We start from the raw sequence: 17,130 nt of genomic DNA, 5'->3' as shown, positions 1-17,130 counted from the left end.
TTCAGGCGTTTCTCATGCAGTTTGAAGTAATGGCATGATGCCAGCAATGTGATATTCAGCAGACATTCACATGATAAAATGTTTGTTGTTCTTTTGCAGTGTACCCGCCTGAATATAGAAACTTTACCTCAATTGACAGCTCAAGTGGCAAAATTTCTCTTAATAAGGAACTAGATAGAGAAATTGTCAGTCTTCTCACCGCGGAAATAAAGGTAATGGGTTATTATTAATGATAAATAAAACATCGGTAGATACACCACATTAGAGTCCATTAGATGCATAACAGCACAAAGAAAGCACAAAACATGACTGCACGGCAGGTCAGTATTGGATTATTTTATGGGCAGTTTGGGAGGACGCCCAGGGTCCAAGGCTCCAGAGGGGCCATAGCTACCTAAAATATTCACAGTTGACACAATACTGAAGTAATACTTAGAGATAATGATGATATGTTTCAAGCCTACACATCTGTCTGTATTGCTATTATTATCCTGCATAGATGTACACAGGAAATTTCTATTACTCTAATCATGCACATATGGTCACTACACACTACTACTACTCCTATCCTGCAGAAATGGACACAGAAAAGTACTCCAATCCTGCATATATAATCACTGCACAGTACTATTTCTATCCTGCATATATGACCACTATAAAAAATTTTTACTACCGCATCAGGGTATCTGACACAGTTCTGTTTATTTCTGGTATTATTACTTGACAGTAAGTATAAACCTTTTTTATAATTATATTTTTAAGGAGGGTGAAGGGGTATCCACAACTATCATACAACCCCAGCTTGAGGTAGTATTATTCTGTCCTCACAGCAGAATGAATCTCTGCCTGCACAGTTGGGGGTGAGGGCATACATTTTTATTTTTCATAGAGAACCCTGTGATTAATATTTTTTACTTCTGCCTTGATTTATGCTTACATATTGCTTATTTGATTTACTCCAGGCAACTCAACAAAATGACCATCTAAAAAGTGCAGATTCTGTTGTGATGGTCACTATCCTGGATGAAAATGACAATGCTCCACAATTTTCACAATCCACTTATGAGGTGTTTGTACCTGAAAACTCATCACCTGGAATACAGATCCTTGTTCTTCCAGCCAGTGACAAAGATAAGGTACAATGCCAGAATCTTTTCCTCCACAAAGACGCATAATATGTGTGAATTGTCATGACAGAGGAAGGCTGTAGAACCTATGACCTCTGTCCCTGCCTACTTACCAGCCCCTGCATTAACCCACAGATGGAAACTGGTCGACTGTAAATAACAGCCTCAAATAGAGCAGCGCTGGGTATGGTTCACAAGCCTTGTACATGACAGCAGGTACTAATAATGGAGAATGTACACATAATTTGCCAGCAGGGATGTTGTTAGGAATCACGTCTTGTTACATATTATGGTAAACAAATCTGACGTAATAGCAGACACAACTATTTTAGGAGATAAGCTTGTTAAATTAAGAGTCTTGCAAAGAAACCAAGGCTTGTTCTCAGCCATGGAAATACCAAGAGGCGACCTCGTCTAAGATTCGAAAAATTATCTAAGTTACCTCCTCAGTTATCACTATTCAACTGAGGTCTGGTTGGACAGGATTAAATGAAATGACTGGAGTTACCACAGTATACCGTAGGTTGCATAGGTTCGTCAGCTTCTACTTATGTAGGTTCGTATGACTCTATAGATCCCGTAATAGAAGAAATGGAAGGTACAGAGGAAGAAGACTGAGGGGAAATGGGAAAAGTGTGTTCTTTCATATGTCCGATGGTAGGTGCATCTAACATATGTAAGGATAGCCCTATTTTGGACTAATCCTTTACTCCCCTCTATCTTTTCTAATCTTTAAACAGGGTATTATGAAAATTTACTAAAGATGCTACTGGGGCATGGAGTAGCCGGAGCGGAGGCTACACGCTGTGGCTACTACACACCCCAGTAGCCTCTTTGATGCTCCTGCCCAAACATCTTCAGCGTGCAGCTACAAGGAGTCTGGTCTGTGTTCTGGCAAGTGCAGAACCCAGGCCAGTGGCTGTGTGGTCTTGGATCCAAAGCCACAGCTACTGCTCTCCACCCTGCTGATCTATCTTGTGGCTAGCTTTACTGGCGTCCAATTTTACACCAGACTTTGTAGTGTCGTAGAATTGGGCTGCCTCCAGCAACTGGACTTTAATTGTTGCTGGCTGTGGTGAGTGTACAGGCCCACTCCATCGTCAGCGGTGCCCCCTTTACACCCATCAACACCCACTTTCCGTGGGTACTGAGGGGCATATTTTGTTTACTTCTTTTGTTTACTTTACTGATAATTATGCGTTCCAATAAAGTTTTCTGGAAATATCATTAACTTTGTAATATGGTCTTTCTTTTTAGGATGGACTGTCCAATGGATACTTCCGTACTAATAATACCATGTTCAATGTAGACAAAAGTGGGGTGATGTATCTAAGTAATGGTGTGCTTGATAGAGAATTCACTCCAATAATACTTCTCCAGGTAAGTAATTGTGTGAACTATGGACATTTTTACAGACTTCTTTTGTTTACATGACTTTCATTTCTAGGGATAACAATGGAAACCACTGCAAGAAGTTTTTTTCCAAGCTGCTAATTTCAAATCAATACACAAAATATTCTCTTCTTTGAAGGATAGCAGATTTACCCATAAATTGTATCAAGAGATTACCCTAGAGGTCAGGGAGGGCTCACACAGTGGTGGAGAGTAGACAATCCCCCCATTCTAGTTGTTAAGGAAATCTACCATAAAAATACATCATGATAAACCAATTACACTGTGGTAATCTTCTTATATTTGTTATCCATGACCTCATTCCTCTGAAAATCAACTTATGTTTTTATGCTTACAGAAGGGTTCTTGGGGTAATACTAGAGTCACCTCCATACCCTGGCTTCCATTGTTGTTACACTGTCTCACCTCCCCTCCTTTTCCAGCACTTCCCCTATCCCTGATGTAATCTTACACAGTTGGAGGAGGACACCTGCTCCTGCATAGTGCAACAGACCGTGAAGCTGCAGCACGGTGGGGCTCTGATAATTCCCCGCAGAGCCCTTCTGGCTCATTGGCATAATTTAAACTTAAACTCAGGACTTGGCCCCTTTTTGTTTTTTGTGTTTCAGTTTTTTTACTCTCTTCATTCCAAAAGTAATTTAATATTCGATGCAATGTACTGGAAAGCTCGAAAAAATTTGTGCAAGCAGATTGACAACAAAACACGTTTGCAGCGTTTTTTGTGGGCTCTGTTTTTACAGCTTTCATTGTGCGCTCCAAATTACACCTCCCATCACAGGTATATAGGTTTTATTAGGTTTTAGTAGATTGTACAAAAAGAGATATGCCATTTTGCCAAATTCTGAGAGCTGTCCGCCCACCCACCCGGCACAGGTGACCACCTCCCCGCCCATGTTACATAGGACTGAATGGCTGTGCGGGCTCAGGTGTATGCTACATGGGACTGCGTGAAGGTAGATATAAAGATGTGTTACTGGGGGCGAGGCGGCTGTATGTAGCTGTGTTACTGGGGGCGAGGCAGCTGTATGTAGCTGTGTTACTGGGGATGAGGCGGCTGTATGTAGCTGTGTTACTGGGGGTGAGGCGGCTGTATGTAGCTGTGTTACTGGGGATGAGGCGGCTGTATGTAGCGGTGTTACTGGGGGCGAGGCGGCTGTATGTAGCTGTGTTACTGGGGATGAGGCGGCTGTATGTAGCTGTGTTACTGGGGGCGAGGCGGCTGTATGTAGCTGTGTTACTGGGGATGAGGCGGCTGTATGTAGATGTGTTACTGGGGATGAGGCGGCTGTATGTAGCTGTTTTACTGGGGGCGAGGCGGCTGTATTTAGCTGTGTTACTGGGGGCGAGGTGGCTGTATGTAGCTGTGCTACTGGGGATGAGGTGGCTGTATGCAGCTGTGTTACTGGGGCGAGGCGGCTGTATGTAGCAGTGTTACTGGGGATGAGGCGGCTGTATGTAGCTGTGTTACTGGGGATGAGGCGGCTGTATGTAACTGTGTTTCTGCTGGGATAGTGGAAAGTGTGCAGGAGGACGCTACCCTCAGTGGGGTCCTCCACCAGATTTTGTACCCAGGGGCCCCCACCAACCTTAATTCGGCCCTGCCAATCAGCGCCCTCCAATGACATCAGAGGGAGCACTGATTGGTCATTCAAGATGGTGGCGCCCACCAGCAGCTGTTGGGTGCCACGGTCAGGTTCATCCATGGCATTTAATGGGCTAACTGTCGCAATCAGTGCCAGCACCAACCGCGGAAGTTACAGGCGAGAGTTAGCTGTGTTATACAGCTGACATCGACTGTGCATACATCCCCCACAGCACCAAGACGTTATTTGGATAAAAAAAATATAAGAAGGTTACCACAGTCACGGTTCCTGGATCTATGAGTGAGTGTCCCTGGTTTATCATGATGGATATTGATGGGAGATTTCCTATAAAATTTGTCAGATACTTACTGACATTTTTAATGGCGTTTAATTGGGGGTCCTGGGACATAACATTGGTTGGATCCCCAAAAATTGCAAATACGCTCCTGATGGTACAACAGTAGGAGGCAGAATTCAAGGGTCTAACATCCTGAATACAGTGTAGAACATTCATAACTTTCATAAATCAGTGAGGAAAATAAGCTGTGTTATAAGTCATGAGGATATACCCTAAAACTACTATGAGTTCTTTTAGTGACAGAGTAGGTTTCTGTGGAAAAGAAACCGTGAACTGCAGGCTAATGGAAGGATCCACAATGTTTCAATTTCAATGTATTTAGATGTTCTTTTGATTTGACTGAATCGACAGCTTTAACCCCTAAAAAAAGGGGGCAACCAAGATGTGCTCAGAAGAAGATGTGGGCAGCCAATACAAGGAGAAATATAGTATGTGGAGCCAGAACTCCTCATTGTAATGACATAACTGCTAGTGCAATTATAAGGGCCTTATCCTTCTTCCCACTCTCACTAGTCCACAGGGAATAGACAAAGGAACTGGGCCAATATGAGCACACAGTGGTACTATATTACTAGTGGCTAGGGGCTATGCAGCGATTCACTTCAATAATAATAATAATTCTTTATTTATATAGCGCACACAGATGTCAGTATGAGATGTGAAATTACATATCTTGCAGGTCTGGGTGTTTGATGCACCGGATGGCTTGAATTCTAGCGCAGAAGTCATCATACATATTACTGATGTCAATGATAACAATCCTGAATTTCATAACCTGCCTCTCCATTATACAATACCTGAAGGGGACTACACAGACAACTCACCCATCCTAGTGGCTACAATAACTGTAACTGACTTGGATACCGGATTAAATGGAAATGTCACAGTTACTGAAGATGCTGAAAATGGAGACGGGAGTTTCCAAGTACAAGAAGTAAGATAACTTATTCATTAAGTCACAAAAATATGACAAGTGATTGTGCAATGTTACCCCAACGGGGCCTGACTGCAGTGTGGGGGCAGCTGGATTCCCAGGGACCGGAGTGGCCGGCTGTAGTTGCGGCCTAGCACCAGTATGTGTCACTGTGGTTTGGTCCACGCACTTAAGGCCAGCAGGGAAATGCAAGAAAAGGGGGAGGCCGCAATATAGAGAAGGGATTCCCCTGGGGGACTCCCGGTGTATGTGTGATAACAGACCCCTGGGCAGGTGGTGAAGGGGAGATCCCATGGTCTTAGCGGCAGGCCAAGGGTCACACCTGGAAATGGGAATCATGAAGTCACTTACAGTTTCTTTAATGGAACACAGACCAGAACATCAGCAGTTTACAGGCTTCAAATGATCCTTCCTGCAGGCACACATAAGGTGGTAGATTAGGAATTTGGGTAGTACCTCAACCGTAGTCCAGTGGTCGGAGGTCTGGCTAGTAGGAGCAAGCTTGGGCAGAAAAATGTCAGTCTCTGTATCAGCACACAGAGACACACACTAAGGAAGGACTGACTTAGACTGACCAAGATTAAAAAAATACAACAAAACTCAACAAAAAAAAATAGTTTAAAAATATAATTCATTGCAAAGAGTAGTAAACTCTTCAGACTGAACGACCCACCTACTGCACTTATAGGAGTTGCAAACCTGGATTAAAAATTCACTGGCGTAGAAGAGATTTAAACCAAATTTGTGGGTCTGCAGGGTCATGTCTTGAATAGTGCTGAAACACCTTTATTTAGGCAACAAAAAAATTAGACTTAAAAAATGTGCTAATTAGCGCTGGGTTCTCCTGTGGACTTCACACAAACATCACACAGATGCTTTTTCAGTTACTATTTATGCACGCCTACTGCGGGTTAACATGGCGACCCCCTGCACGAGAGCCGGTGACGTCACCCGGCTGCCGAGAAGTCTCTGTGTGTTTCTCTGTGACAGGGACGAGTGCTTGCACTCACAAGACTTCTCGAGAGCCGGGTGATGTCACCGAGCATAGTAGTGAGTGGCTTTGTTAATACGCTGTAGGCGTGCATAATTAATAACTGAAAGAGCGCCCAGTGCTAATTAGCATATTTTAAAAGTTGATTTTCTTTTTGATGGAGTTAAAGTATTTCAGCACTATTCAAGATATGACCTAGACTCCAGGATAGAAGGCCCACAAGTAAATCTTGTCTACCCCAGTGGTAGATTTCCTTCAAAAGGTTATTCCGGGAAATTGATCGTCTGATACAAAAACTCATCTTGCTATAAATAAATGAATACAACAAAACTCTATGTCATTAATCACAAAACAGATCTTAAAAAGTTTGCTTTTATGATTCACCAAATTTTATGGGCAGAATTATGACCAAGATGGCCGTCATCTACGACTCCCATGACCTCGCACTTCTCAGCAACAGCTCCTTCCTCTCATGCTCTGCTCCCCGTGATGATCTAATAGATTGTCCATAGTAATGATGGGGGAGATTTATCAGAAGTGTCAGAGAGCAGAACTGTTCTAGTTGCCTATGGAAACCGATCAGAGCTCAGATTTCATTTCATAAACAGTGCTGAGAAAATGAAAGCTGAACTCTGATTGGTTGCGCTATGCACAGCTAAAATAATTCTGCTCTCAGACATTTCTGATAAATCTCCGATGTGTGTAACTGCCATCACTGCACATAACCTCACTGGGATGACTTCTGCAACATCCCCCACCGGGGCCTAGCCTTTTCTCGGGGCCTGGAGTCAGCCGGGCCCGCAGTACCTGAGTGGCTGGCGGTTGCGGCCTAGGCACGCTAGTGTCACGGTGCTTGGTATGGGGGAACCGGAGGGCTGTCCTACAGCCTGGCAGGTCTCCAGCAGGGTGGTGTTGGCAAGAAATGATGAGGGAGAGGCTGCTATAGCGGATCTCCCTGGGGCAACCCCTTAATGTCCCGAGTGTGAGTCTCTGGGTGATGGACAGGGTGCCTGTGATGATGGCAGCTGTAGTAGCAGGGACCAGACGGAGGCAGAGGTTGAACAGAAACACTTACAGTTCTTTATTGGAACCGACAGGAATATTAGCAACGTGCCTTTAACAAGATGGTGGAGTACTGGAGAGGTATTTGGAGGGAGCCACAGGATGTAGATCACCAGCCTGGATGCAATGGCAGGCTGGGAGGCAGCTGTGTCCTAATAGGATGCTTCAGCTTGATCCTGGATATCTTCAGGTATCACCCTTGAAGGTAGGATGATACCCCTTTCCTCACTACCTAGCTATTAGCTCCACTTCAGGCAGGGGCTAGGCTCTTCCTGCTCTGGTCTGGTGTGCTAGCTGTACAGACTCCGAAGAGTCTGTACTGGAGAGACTCCAGTCTGCTTCTGAGCTACTGCTCAGCTAACTGCTCTCTAGAATATTCTTGGCCAGGGGTTTTATTATCTCCCCTTGGTCAGGTGGTGGCTGCTCCTCCAATTACCTCTCAGCTCACAGAGACAGGATGTAACACAGATCATTGGATGACAGAATCTTACATCATACACAGATTAACTTCTGCCTTGCCAGGCAGGATTAACCACTGCAATGTCCCCTGTTTAATGTGATGACATGCTGTGGGGCTTATTCGCAAGCACTCCTTCGCCATTGCATCGGCGAGGGTGTTGCATACCCCGGGGGCAATTGAAAGAGCCGCCCTCGGCTCGACTACAGATGGCTTGAGGGGGCAGAGGTGGATAAGGGCACTTCAGGGAAGTGCAGGCTATGTGAGGTGTAGGGACAAACCGCCCATGGTCCTGGAGACTGGCACCTGGGTTGGTGTCGGACTAAGACAAAAACATGTAGCTGTATGACAGTTGGTCGCTGACGCCATTAAACCGAACTGTACAGTAGGAAAGGTGTGGTGTCATGTCCTGTAATCCACTCCTTGCACCAAGGCCTGTATATTTGTTATATCAACGCTTCTTCCCTGGCGGCAATTATATAGTGTGTATATCTGCATTGCGTTAGCATATGCGACACGAGTACCTCCTGACTGGCATCCTTACCCATGTATGAGTGGCATCCAGGTGCTAACTGTGTAACACCCCCGGTCCCCTAGAGACCAGCAGTTTACGGACTACCCCCATGTGCAAACCTCGGTTTGAGGGATCAGGTAGCGGTCAGTGTTTTACACAAAAAGACGGTCCGACACAGCCACACTACAACCTGAAAAGCCTATGAAAGGGTTAATGCAGACTACTGGCATGTATGACAGTGTGCAAACATTTCGGTAAATTCACATTGGCTTAGGAGCCCAATGGGTACACATCTTACAACGTTACAAACGTTACAGAGGTAGATAGTAAATGTCTCTTTTCCTGCAAAGAAAAGGCATAAAGAGTGCAAGCAGAATGTCCATACCTAAAAAGGAAGGCATTAAGTGCAAAATGATAATAAATTACATGGCAACTTTTCCTGGTAGTATCTGGCGAAAGTCTCTCAGAAGGTCTTTATTAACAAAGTTCATCTTCTGGGTACAGCCCTTGATATGAGGAAAAGTGCAATAAAGAAGCAAAGGGTCTCCTCTAGTGTAGAGGGACAGAGTCCTTTGAAGAAATTCTCTGCTGTGGCAGAGGAAGGGGTGCTATCATAGCACAGGACAATAATCAGTTCAAGGTATGTCTCTTGACTGAGATAAATAAGGGTGAGAGTCTCAGGAAAGTCTCTGGCTCTTTAGGGAAAATGGAGATAAATATACATTATGTACAGTACCTGAAGTGGGCTACAGCCCTTCAGGGGTTACTCTTGCTGCTCAAGAGCAATGGCTGCAGGCATGGGAGCAGGAACTGCAGCATGGACATCATCAGCCTGGGTGAAGAAAGCAGTGTTGAAATCCATCACCTGAAGACATCTGGTGGTAGACACTGGAACTGCTGACATGGAACACCCAGAAGCTAGAGCTGGAACAGCAAGGAGGTCATCTGCGGCGGCAGGCATCTCAGCAAAGGAAGGAGACAGGCACTTCTCTGGCTGACCTCCTGTAGCTGGGGGCGCTGTGGAGCGCATGATGATGACCGCAGGAGCTGTAACTTCTTCACTGCTGACAGCTGAAAGATTGTTGTTCCTGGACTGACCTGCAGCTCTTGGGGGCGCAGTTGCGCTGGCGGTGGTAACCTCTGTAGCTGGCAGGGCGTTCTCACCGGACAGCCTGGGCCTCTTAGAAGGTGGTCCTGGATACTCCGCAGGACGGTCAGCAGCATTAGATAAGGGGTCAGGCCCCTTTAAGAGAGACCCTTTGGTAGCCGAGCCTCCTATGGGGAGATGTTGGCCCTCTGCAGGGAGGCCGGACTGTACCCCAGCCGGGGCTAAGGGAGATATAGTAACAGTCACTGTGATATAGGCCCTGGGGGCCATGGTACTCACATCCGCAGTGGTCCTCAGGAGGTCCGGAATCGGAGGAGGCAGCCGCTGTGGAGAATCCGCCATTGGAGACTGCGTACAGGAGACAGCAGTAAGCGGTGCAGCAGAGGAAGGGGCCCGAGGCTCGTGGGCAAGCCATGCGACACTTGGTTCTTCATCTCGGAGGCTGTGCGGCATGTCGGCAGGACAGGAGACAGCACGTGGAGAAATCCAAGATGGCCGATTAACCTCTTTGATGCTGGATGGCGGCTGCGCTGACTCTGAGGTACCTCGTGGGCTCTCACTGGCGTTGCAGCGGGGGAGAGTTTCGCGGCAGAGGGCGGAGCTTGAGTCTTTCCCGCCAGGAGTTGTGGCGGGCTGAATTTTCTGCTGCGCCACAGTGCGCTGAGGCAGGATTCGCGCCATACGCACAGGGGGCGGAGCTTAGCGATGCCTCTGGGTTTTCCCGCCAGTGAAGGTTTTGGCGGGCTGGAATTACTTGCTGCGCCACAGTTTCGTGAGGTAAATGCTTCAGGCCCGGCAGCGCCGGATGTAGCAGAGCTGACAAAGTTCTTTGCAGGGATTTAACCTCTTGAGTGCTGGAGCGGTGCTCGACAGCACGTGGCAGCAGTAATACAGTTCAATGCAGAAACGCACAATCACTTGGGCCTAAACCCGGATGGCAGCAGGGTTAGGCAGCACAGTCTTTTCAATAAAGGATAGTCTTTAATGCCCGAATAAGGCACAGAAGTATCAATCCTGTTCGTGACGCCACTTGCAACATCCCCCACCGGGGCCTAGCCTTTTCTCGGGGCCTGGAGTCAGCCGGGGCCCGCAGTACCTGAGTGGCTGGCGGTTGCGGCCTAGGCACACTAGTGTCACGGTGCTTGGTATGGGGGAACCGGAGGGCTGTCCTACAGCCTGGCAGGTCTCCAGCAGGGTGGTGTTGGCAAGAAATGATGAGGGAGAGGCTGCTATAGCGGATCTCCCTGGGGCAACCCCTTAATGTCCCGAGTGTGAGTCTCTGGGTGATGGACAGGGTGCCTGTGATGATGGCAGCTGTAGTAGCAGGGACCAGACGGAGGCAGAGGTTGAACAGAAACACTTACAGTTCTTTATTGGAACTGACAGGAACATCAGCAACGTGCCTTTAACAAGATGGTGGAGTACTGGAGAGGTATTTGGAGGGAGCCACAGGATGTAGATCACCAGCCTGGATGCAATGGCAGGCTGGGAGGCAGCTGTGTCCTAATAGGATGCTTCAGCTTGATCCTGGATATCTTCAGGTATCACCCTTGAAGGTAGGATGATACCCCTTTCCTCACTACCTAGCTATTAGCTCCACTTCAGGCAGGGGCTAGGCTCTTCCTGCTCTGGTCTGGTGTGCTAGCTGTACAGACTCCGAAGAGTCTGTACTGGAGAGACTCCAGTCTGCTTCTGAGCTACTGCTCAGCTAACTGCTCTCTAGAATATTCTTGGCCAGGGGTTTTATTATCTCCCCTTGGTCAGGTGGTGGCTGCTCCTCCAATTACCTCTCAGCTCACAGAGACAGGATGTAACACAGATCATTGGATGACAGAATCTTACATCATACACAGATTAACTTCTGCCTTGCCAGGCAGGATTAACCACTGCAATGTCCCCTGTGTAATGTGATGACATGCTGTGGGGCTTATTCGCAAGCACTCCTTCGCCATTGCATCGGCGAGGGTGTTGCACTTCTTATCACAACACCGGCCATTCTGGATGCATTGCAAGCAACCAACTACAGCCAAACATAGTGGTGATCACATGACTTCCCAAAGAAGGATCAGGACATGTGACTTGGACATGTGATCAGCCACCATCTTCTGTCCTGTGTATTCTCACAGGAACAAAGTCACAGGACTGATTCAAGGGCCAGTAGCATTTTAATTCTTCATTGTAGTGTATGTCCACAACATTTTAAATAACAGCTAATTACATATTAGCTTATATTTTAATGACCCATTTTAACAATAATTATGATTATTGCTGGAATACCCCTTTAACAGTCTTGTCCTGTTATTTGCCTATATCTGCAGACAGTAGTTGAATGACATCATGATTGATCAGTGACTATGTAAGTAATCCTTATGTCAGTGTAAGGTAGCAGTTTAGTTTCACTTATTCCCTCGGTAGTATACTATGTATTGCTAACAGAGCATGGTATTATATAATGCATTTTTGCCTGATTTGATTTTATACTATAATTTTATGTCTTTTAAAGAATGGGAAGATCTTTGTTCAAGGTCCACTGGACAGAGAAGTTAAGGATAAATATGTATTATTTTTAGTTGCAGCTGATAAAGGAAATCCACCAAGAAAGGTAATACAAGGACTATTATCATGCTATTCCATTACAAAACAGAAAAAAAGTATAATTTTATTGAACTTACTAGCTGTAGCTCCTGGCATTGCCCAGGATAGTAAATAACCGCTCTTAGAAATAACTAAATAGAATGGGTTGGCAAAAAATATTTAATCTATCTATCTCTCTCTCTCTGACTGTCTATGACTGTCACTGTCTCTGACTGTCTCTTCCTTTGACTGACTTTGACTGTCTCTGACTGTCTCTCGTTGTCTCGGCTCAAAACCTAGTCTACACACTGTGGCAGGGTAGCTGCCACTATAGTAGATTTTGGGTATGGAATGAACATGTTGCTGGATGGATGTGGGAAAGCTGGATGTTTTGTCACTAATGAGGATTAATTTGCATCCAGCTGGAAGTCCTGCATAGCTACCTGGTGCAGACTTCCCAGAGTGGGAAGAGACACACTGGGGGTCATTTACTAAGGGCCCGATTCGCATTTTCCCGACGTGTTACCCGAATATTTCCGATTTGCGCCGATTTTCCCTATATTGCCCCAGGTTTTTGGCGCCGGCATGCATGCGATGGAAATTGGGGGGCATGGCCGAACGAAAACCCAACGGATTCGGAAAAACCGCCGCATTTTAAAAAACCTTCACCCACGATGGCTCGGTGAACTCCAGTGCGTTCCGATGCTCTTCAGCGCAGCAGCAACACCTGGTGGACGTCGGAGGAACTACCTTAGTGAATCCCGGCCGGACCCGAATCCACCGCAGAAAACGCGCTGCTGGATCGCGAATGGGCCGGGTAAGTAAATGACTCCCACTATGTCAAGGGCCTGTGGAGCTGTAGCATTGAACTGATACTGTACATTTTTGGGGTGCCTGGCAGTAGGCCAGCACCTGGTGAGGTAGGGAACCTCTATGTATAGTTAGTGTTGGAGAGGCTTAGGCTTTATTTTTCCTGTTTTGTCTAGTTTGTTTTACTGGCAAATAAAACTGGCTGAGGTCAGTTATACCCAAGTCACACAGTGTGGACAGTGAACTTACTTGTGTGCTGTTAAATTGTGCCCAGGAGACGACGATCCCGGACCTAATCCCTTACAACACACACATACATTCACTCAGCTTTAAATATTAAATATCAGATATCTAAAATATAAAGCTAAGTGTATGTATGTGTGTGTATGTATGTCCCCTTATCGAATCTGCACAGTCATGTATACAATCAGCAAATTTTTCACAGCGACTCTCTGTGACTCATGGGGACATGATAGACTAGGTTATGAGCCAAAATGTTTACCATGTGCTTTCCAAAATACACTTATTAACCACCATATACAGAAGCCATTGTCTGCTGCTGCTGCTGTGGCAGTTGGAAGCTTAGCCATGATTGGTTGCTGTTCTGCCATAGGTCATTAATATGAGCTCTGAGCTTTGATTGTTTACTATAGGCAATGAGCATAAGTCACTTATGCGTGAGGTAAATAGATAGAGATACACAGACACAGTCAGTCAGAGACACAAGGGGTTATATAGAGATATAGATATATAGATATAGAGAGATTGAGATAGATGGATGGATAGATAGAGCAATAGATACATATATGCATTTAAAATATTTTTTTGTTAACCTATTCTTTTTTTAGCTGTCCCCAGCTAAAAATGACATACCTGGTGACAAACCTCAATTAAGGTATAGTGAAAACCTTTATCTCCGTTTAGACCAGGAGTGAAAATGCTGCCTTTTTATTACATAAAATTGAGTAAAAAATGTTTTAATTATTTAATTAAAATTGTCTCAATATCCAAAATGTGCCCTGTATATGTAGTCACTAGGAATTTATGGTATTTTAATATAATACGTGCCTGTGATGAAATGTTTCTTCATCCATAGAGCTTTGCAGAGGCAGTGATTGACATACAAGACGTTAATGATAATACCCCAACTTTTACAAAAGAAGAATACTCTGCAGATCTGATCTTAAATAAAGTAAAAGCTGGAGATACAATTCTATCAGTATCAGCTACGGACCTGGATGTCGGGGACAATGCACTGATATCTTATAGGTAACACAACTCGTATAGAATCTAAATTATTTTGAGGTTTGGGTCACTTTTTGTATCCATATCCTACATGTACTTATAGTTTACATGTAAGTGAAGCTGTAAAAATCCTTTCAGGTTTGGGAAGCCTCATAGTGGATTTATCATTAATGAAGAAAATGGAGACATCTACTTGACAAGTGATGTATTCTCTGTTAATATGGGGACTGATATTGTAATAACCGTTGTTGCCACTGATCATGGCTCTCCAGCATTATCATCTACTGGTAAGTTATTCCCAATGTTTACCAAAATGTAATAAATTTAATGTTTTGTTTTAGATGTAGCGCATTTGTACAAAATAATTCTGAATAGCTTGTGAATGGGTCTACATCATGCCTCCCAACACATATATATATATATATATATATATATATATATATATATATATATATATATATATATATCAACCAAAATGTAATATTAATGTGAAGTACAACATGTAAGGAAAAAACATTATGTGGCTCCCTGCCAGCAGTGGGCGGTGAGTCCTGGGGATGGGAATTTGAATAATTGCTTGCCGGTGTGAGCTGATGTAAATGGGGAATGGTAGTAGGGGAGAGGCTGAGCGAGGGGGAGGACAATGAGGGAGGATGAGGGAGGCATTGTGGAAAAGATGGCTCATGTCATTTGAACTGCCTCTCCCTTTCGCGGGGGCGCACACTGCTGGTAGTGAGCAGGTAATATTAAAGAAATGATTAAAAAGCACAATGCACAATGGCATTTTTTAAATCAACATACCAGAGGTTATGAACCTGTCATAAAAATTACCTTCCTGTTGACAGGTTCCCTTTAAAAAATTGTGCTTGGTACTGGAGTTCTACAATAGCTTAATGTGTCGCTTAATAAGTCTTTATGGGAATTCAGTTTTAACATAAAATGTCTAAAAAGAAAGCAATATACTTACTAGAGATTACACCTTTTTAAAGTTTTATATCTCTATAAACAATAAAAGCAGTGGCGTAACTAGGAGAGACAGGGCCCCCTAGCAGGCTACTGCAAGGGGCCCCCCTTCCCAATTAAAAAAAATATACATGTTAGTATACTCACACATATAAATACACTCATGTGCATATACACATACATACAGTGCCATATGCAACATAATCACATACAGTGTATACAGACACCATATACACATCACAGATTCTGCATTTATACATCACAGTATATGTTATATACATATTATGCTGGACATGTGCAGTACAATATAAATATAATGGTACATATCCTCCATTCTTTATTGTGTCAGGTCGGATGACAGGGCCCCCTGACACTGTGGGCCCCATAGCGGCTGCTATGGCAGCTACCGCTGTAGTTACACCCCTGAATAAAAGGATAATCATGAAAGTGGTAAACATGAACAATGTTTTAACCTGAATATGTACAAAAATAAATATTCATAACATTGTCTTTTGTACTTCATTTTAGCAACTGTAATAATCAAAGTTTCAGAAGTTCCAACAGAATTTGTAAATTCCAACTTCAGCTTCAGCCTCCCTGAAGGAATGCCAGAAGGCAGCGATGTCGGTTCTCTGGAAGTCACTGTTGGTCCACATGTGTCAGTAATGTATTCTATTCAAACATATTCTACAGTGTTCTCCATTACAGATAAAGGTACAATTATTACCAGAATTACATTAGATCGAGAGATACAAGACACTTATGATATCCTGGTGGAGGCTGTGGACTCACAGGATCCGCCTTATACAGCAGTGACTACGGTAAGAAGAATGATCTTATTATTTTTATTTTTATTTGAAATAAATGGTAAAATCTTATTGCAACCATTTCCCCCCCAAAAAAAATTAAACTATGCAAAATTAAAAAATGCAAACTATCTATGGACTATGTCAGTGGTGGCGAACCTATGGCACGCGTGCCAGAGAGGGCACGCCGAGCCCTCTCTGTGGGCACGCGGACCATCTCCCCTGCTGTCCATATATAAATCATTAGAACTCCCGGCAGGCAGGAAAAGCTGCCGATCGCCGAGAGCTCCAGTGATCTCTTTCACTGACGGCTGCATCAGACCTGCTCTGTGCTCATTAATGCTGCCTAGAGACACAGCAGCAGGTCTGTGCCCGCCCCTCCACCCCCTCCCCCTCCCCCTTCAGCCCGGGAACATGAGGAGAAGAGAGAGAACTGCCGGAGCACGCAGCCGGTGCACAGTGAGTACAGAAGTGCAGCAGGAGGGCAGGAGCTGCTCTGTGTGTATTACACAGGCAGCAGGCAGGCAGCTTTGGGACACTGAACAACTGTAGGTGCTTATTGTTTAGTGTCCCAAACTGCCCTGTATGACACATGTCTGTGGCCACATGTATACTGCCCCTGGTCCAGTGCTCCTGTCACTGTGCCATGCTGCCAGTGACCCTGGGGTGCACTACATTGCCCTCACTGACAGCATGGCACAGGTGCCCAGAGCTCCAGACCAAGAGCAGTATATATATGTATATATGTATGTGTGTGTGGCCACAGACATGTGTCATGTGGTGATTTGATGGTAAATTCACCTGCCTGATTCCATGTAGATTTGCTGTTCAGTGCACCCACCCTACAACATACACATTACCCTACACACCCCCTCCCGAATTCAAAAATCCTTCATATTGCCCCTGGATGGGGGTAGTGATCCTCTCTGGATGGGGGTAGTGTTCCTCACTGGATGGGGGTAGTGATCCTCACTGGATGGAGGTAGTGATCCTCTCTGGATGGGGGTAGTGTTCCTCACTGGATGGGGGTAGTGCTCCTCACTGGATGGGGGTAGTGCTCCTCACTGGATGGGGGTAGTGCTCCTCACTGGATGGGGGTAGTGCTCCTCACTGGATGGGGGTAGTGCTCCTCACCGGATGGGGGTAGTGCTCCTCACCGGATGGGGGTAGTGCTCCTCACCGGAT

General features: G+C 45.1%; 1 protein-coding gene across 4 annotated transcripts in view; it reads left to right on the top strand.

Annotated features, from left to right (window-relative positions):
- The window catches only part of LOC140121228 (protocadherin Fat 4-like), a 93,663-nt gene that overhangs the window by 16,440 nt on the left and 60,093 nt on the right, over window positions 1-17,130 (top strand). For all 4 annotated transcript variants that reach the window (XM_072140569.1, XM_072140570.1, XM_072140572.1 and 1 more), the window contains exons 8-15: window positions 100-212; window positions 963-1,136; window positions 2,385-2,507; window positions 5,161-5,415; window positions 12,051-12,149; window positions 14,028-14,200; window positions 14,315-14,463; window positions 15,668-15,960. In XM_072140569.1, coding sequence (XP_071996670.1) covers window positions 100-212; window positions 963-1,136; window positions 2,385-2,507; window positions 5,161-5,415; window positions 12,051-12,149; window positions 14,028-14,200; window positions 14,315-14,463; window positions 15,668-15,960 — 1,379 coding nt within the window. The remainder of the gene's footprint in view (window positions 1-99; window positions 213-962; window positions 1,137-2,384; window positions 2,508-5,160; window positions 5,416-12,050; window positions 12,150-14,027; window positions 14,201-14,314; window positions 14,464-15,667; window positions 15,961-17,130) is intronic.

This window comes from Engystomops pustulosus, chromosome 3 (assembly GCF_040894005.1).
Source record: "Engystomops pustulosus chromosome 3, aEngPut4.maternal, whole genome shotgun sequence".
Lineage (NCBI taxonomy): Eukaryota > Metazoa > Chordata > Amphibia > Anura > Leptodactylidae > Engystomops > Engystomops pustulosus.
The sequence above is the reverse complement of the archived record's forward strand: the minus strand, read 5'-3'. Positions and strand labels throughout refer to the sequence as shown.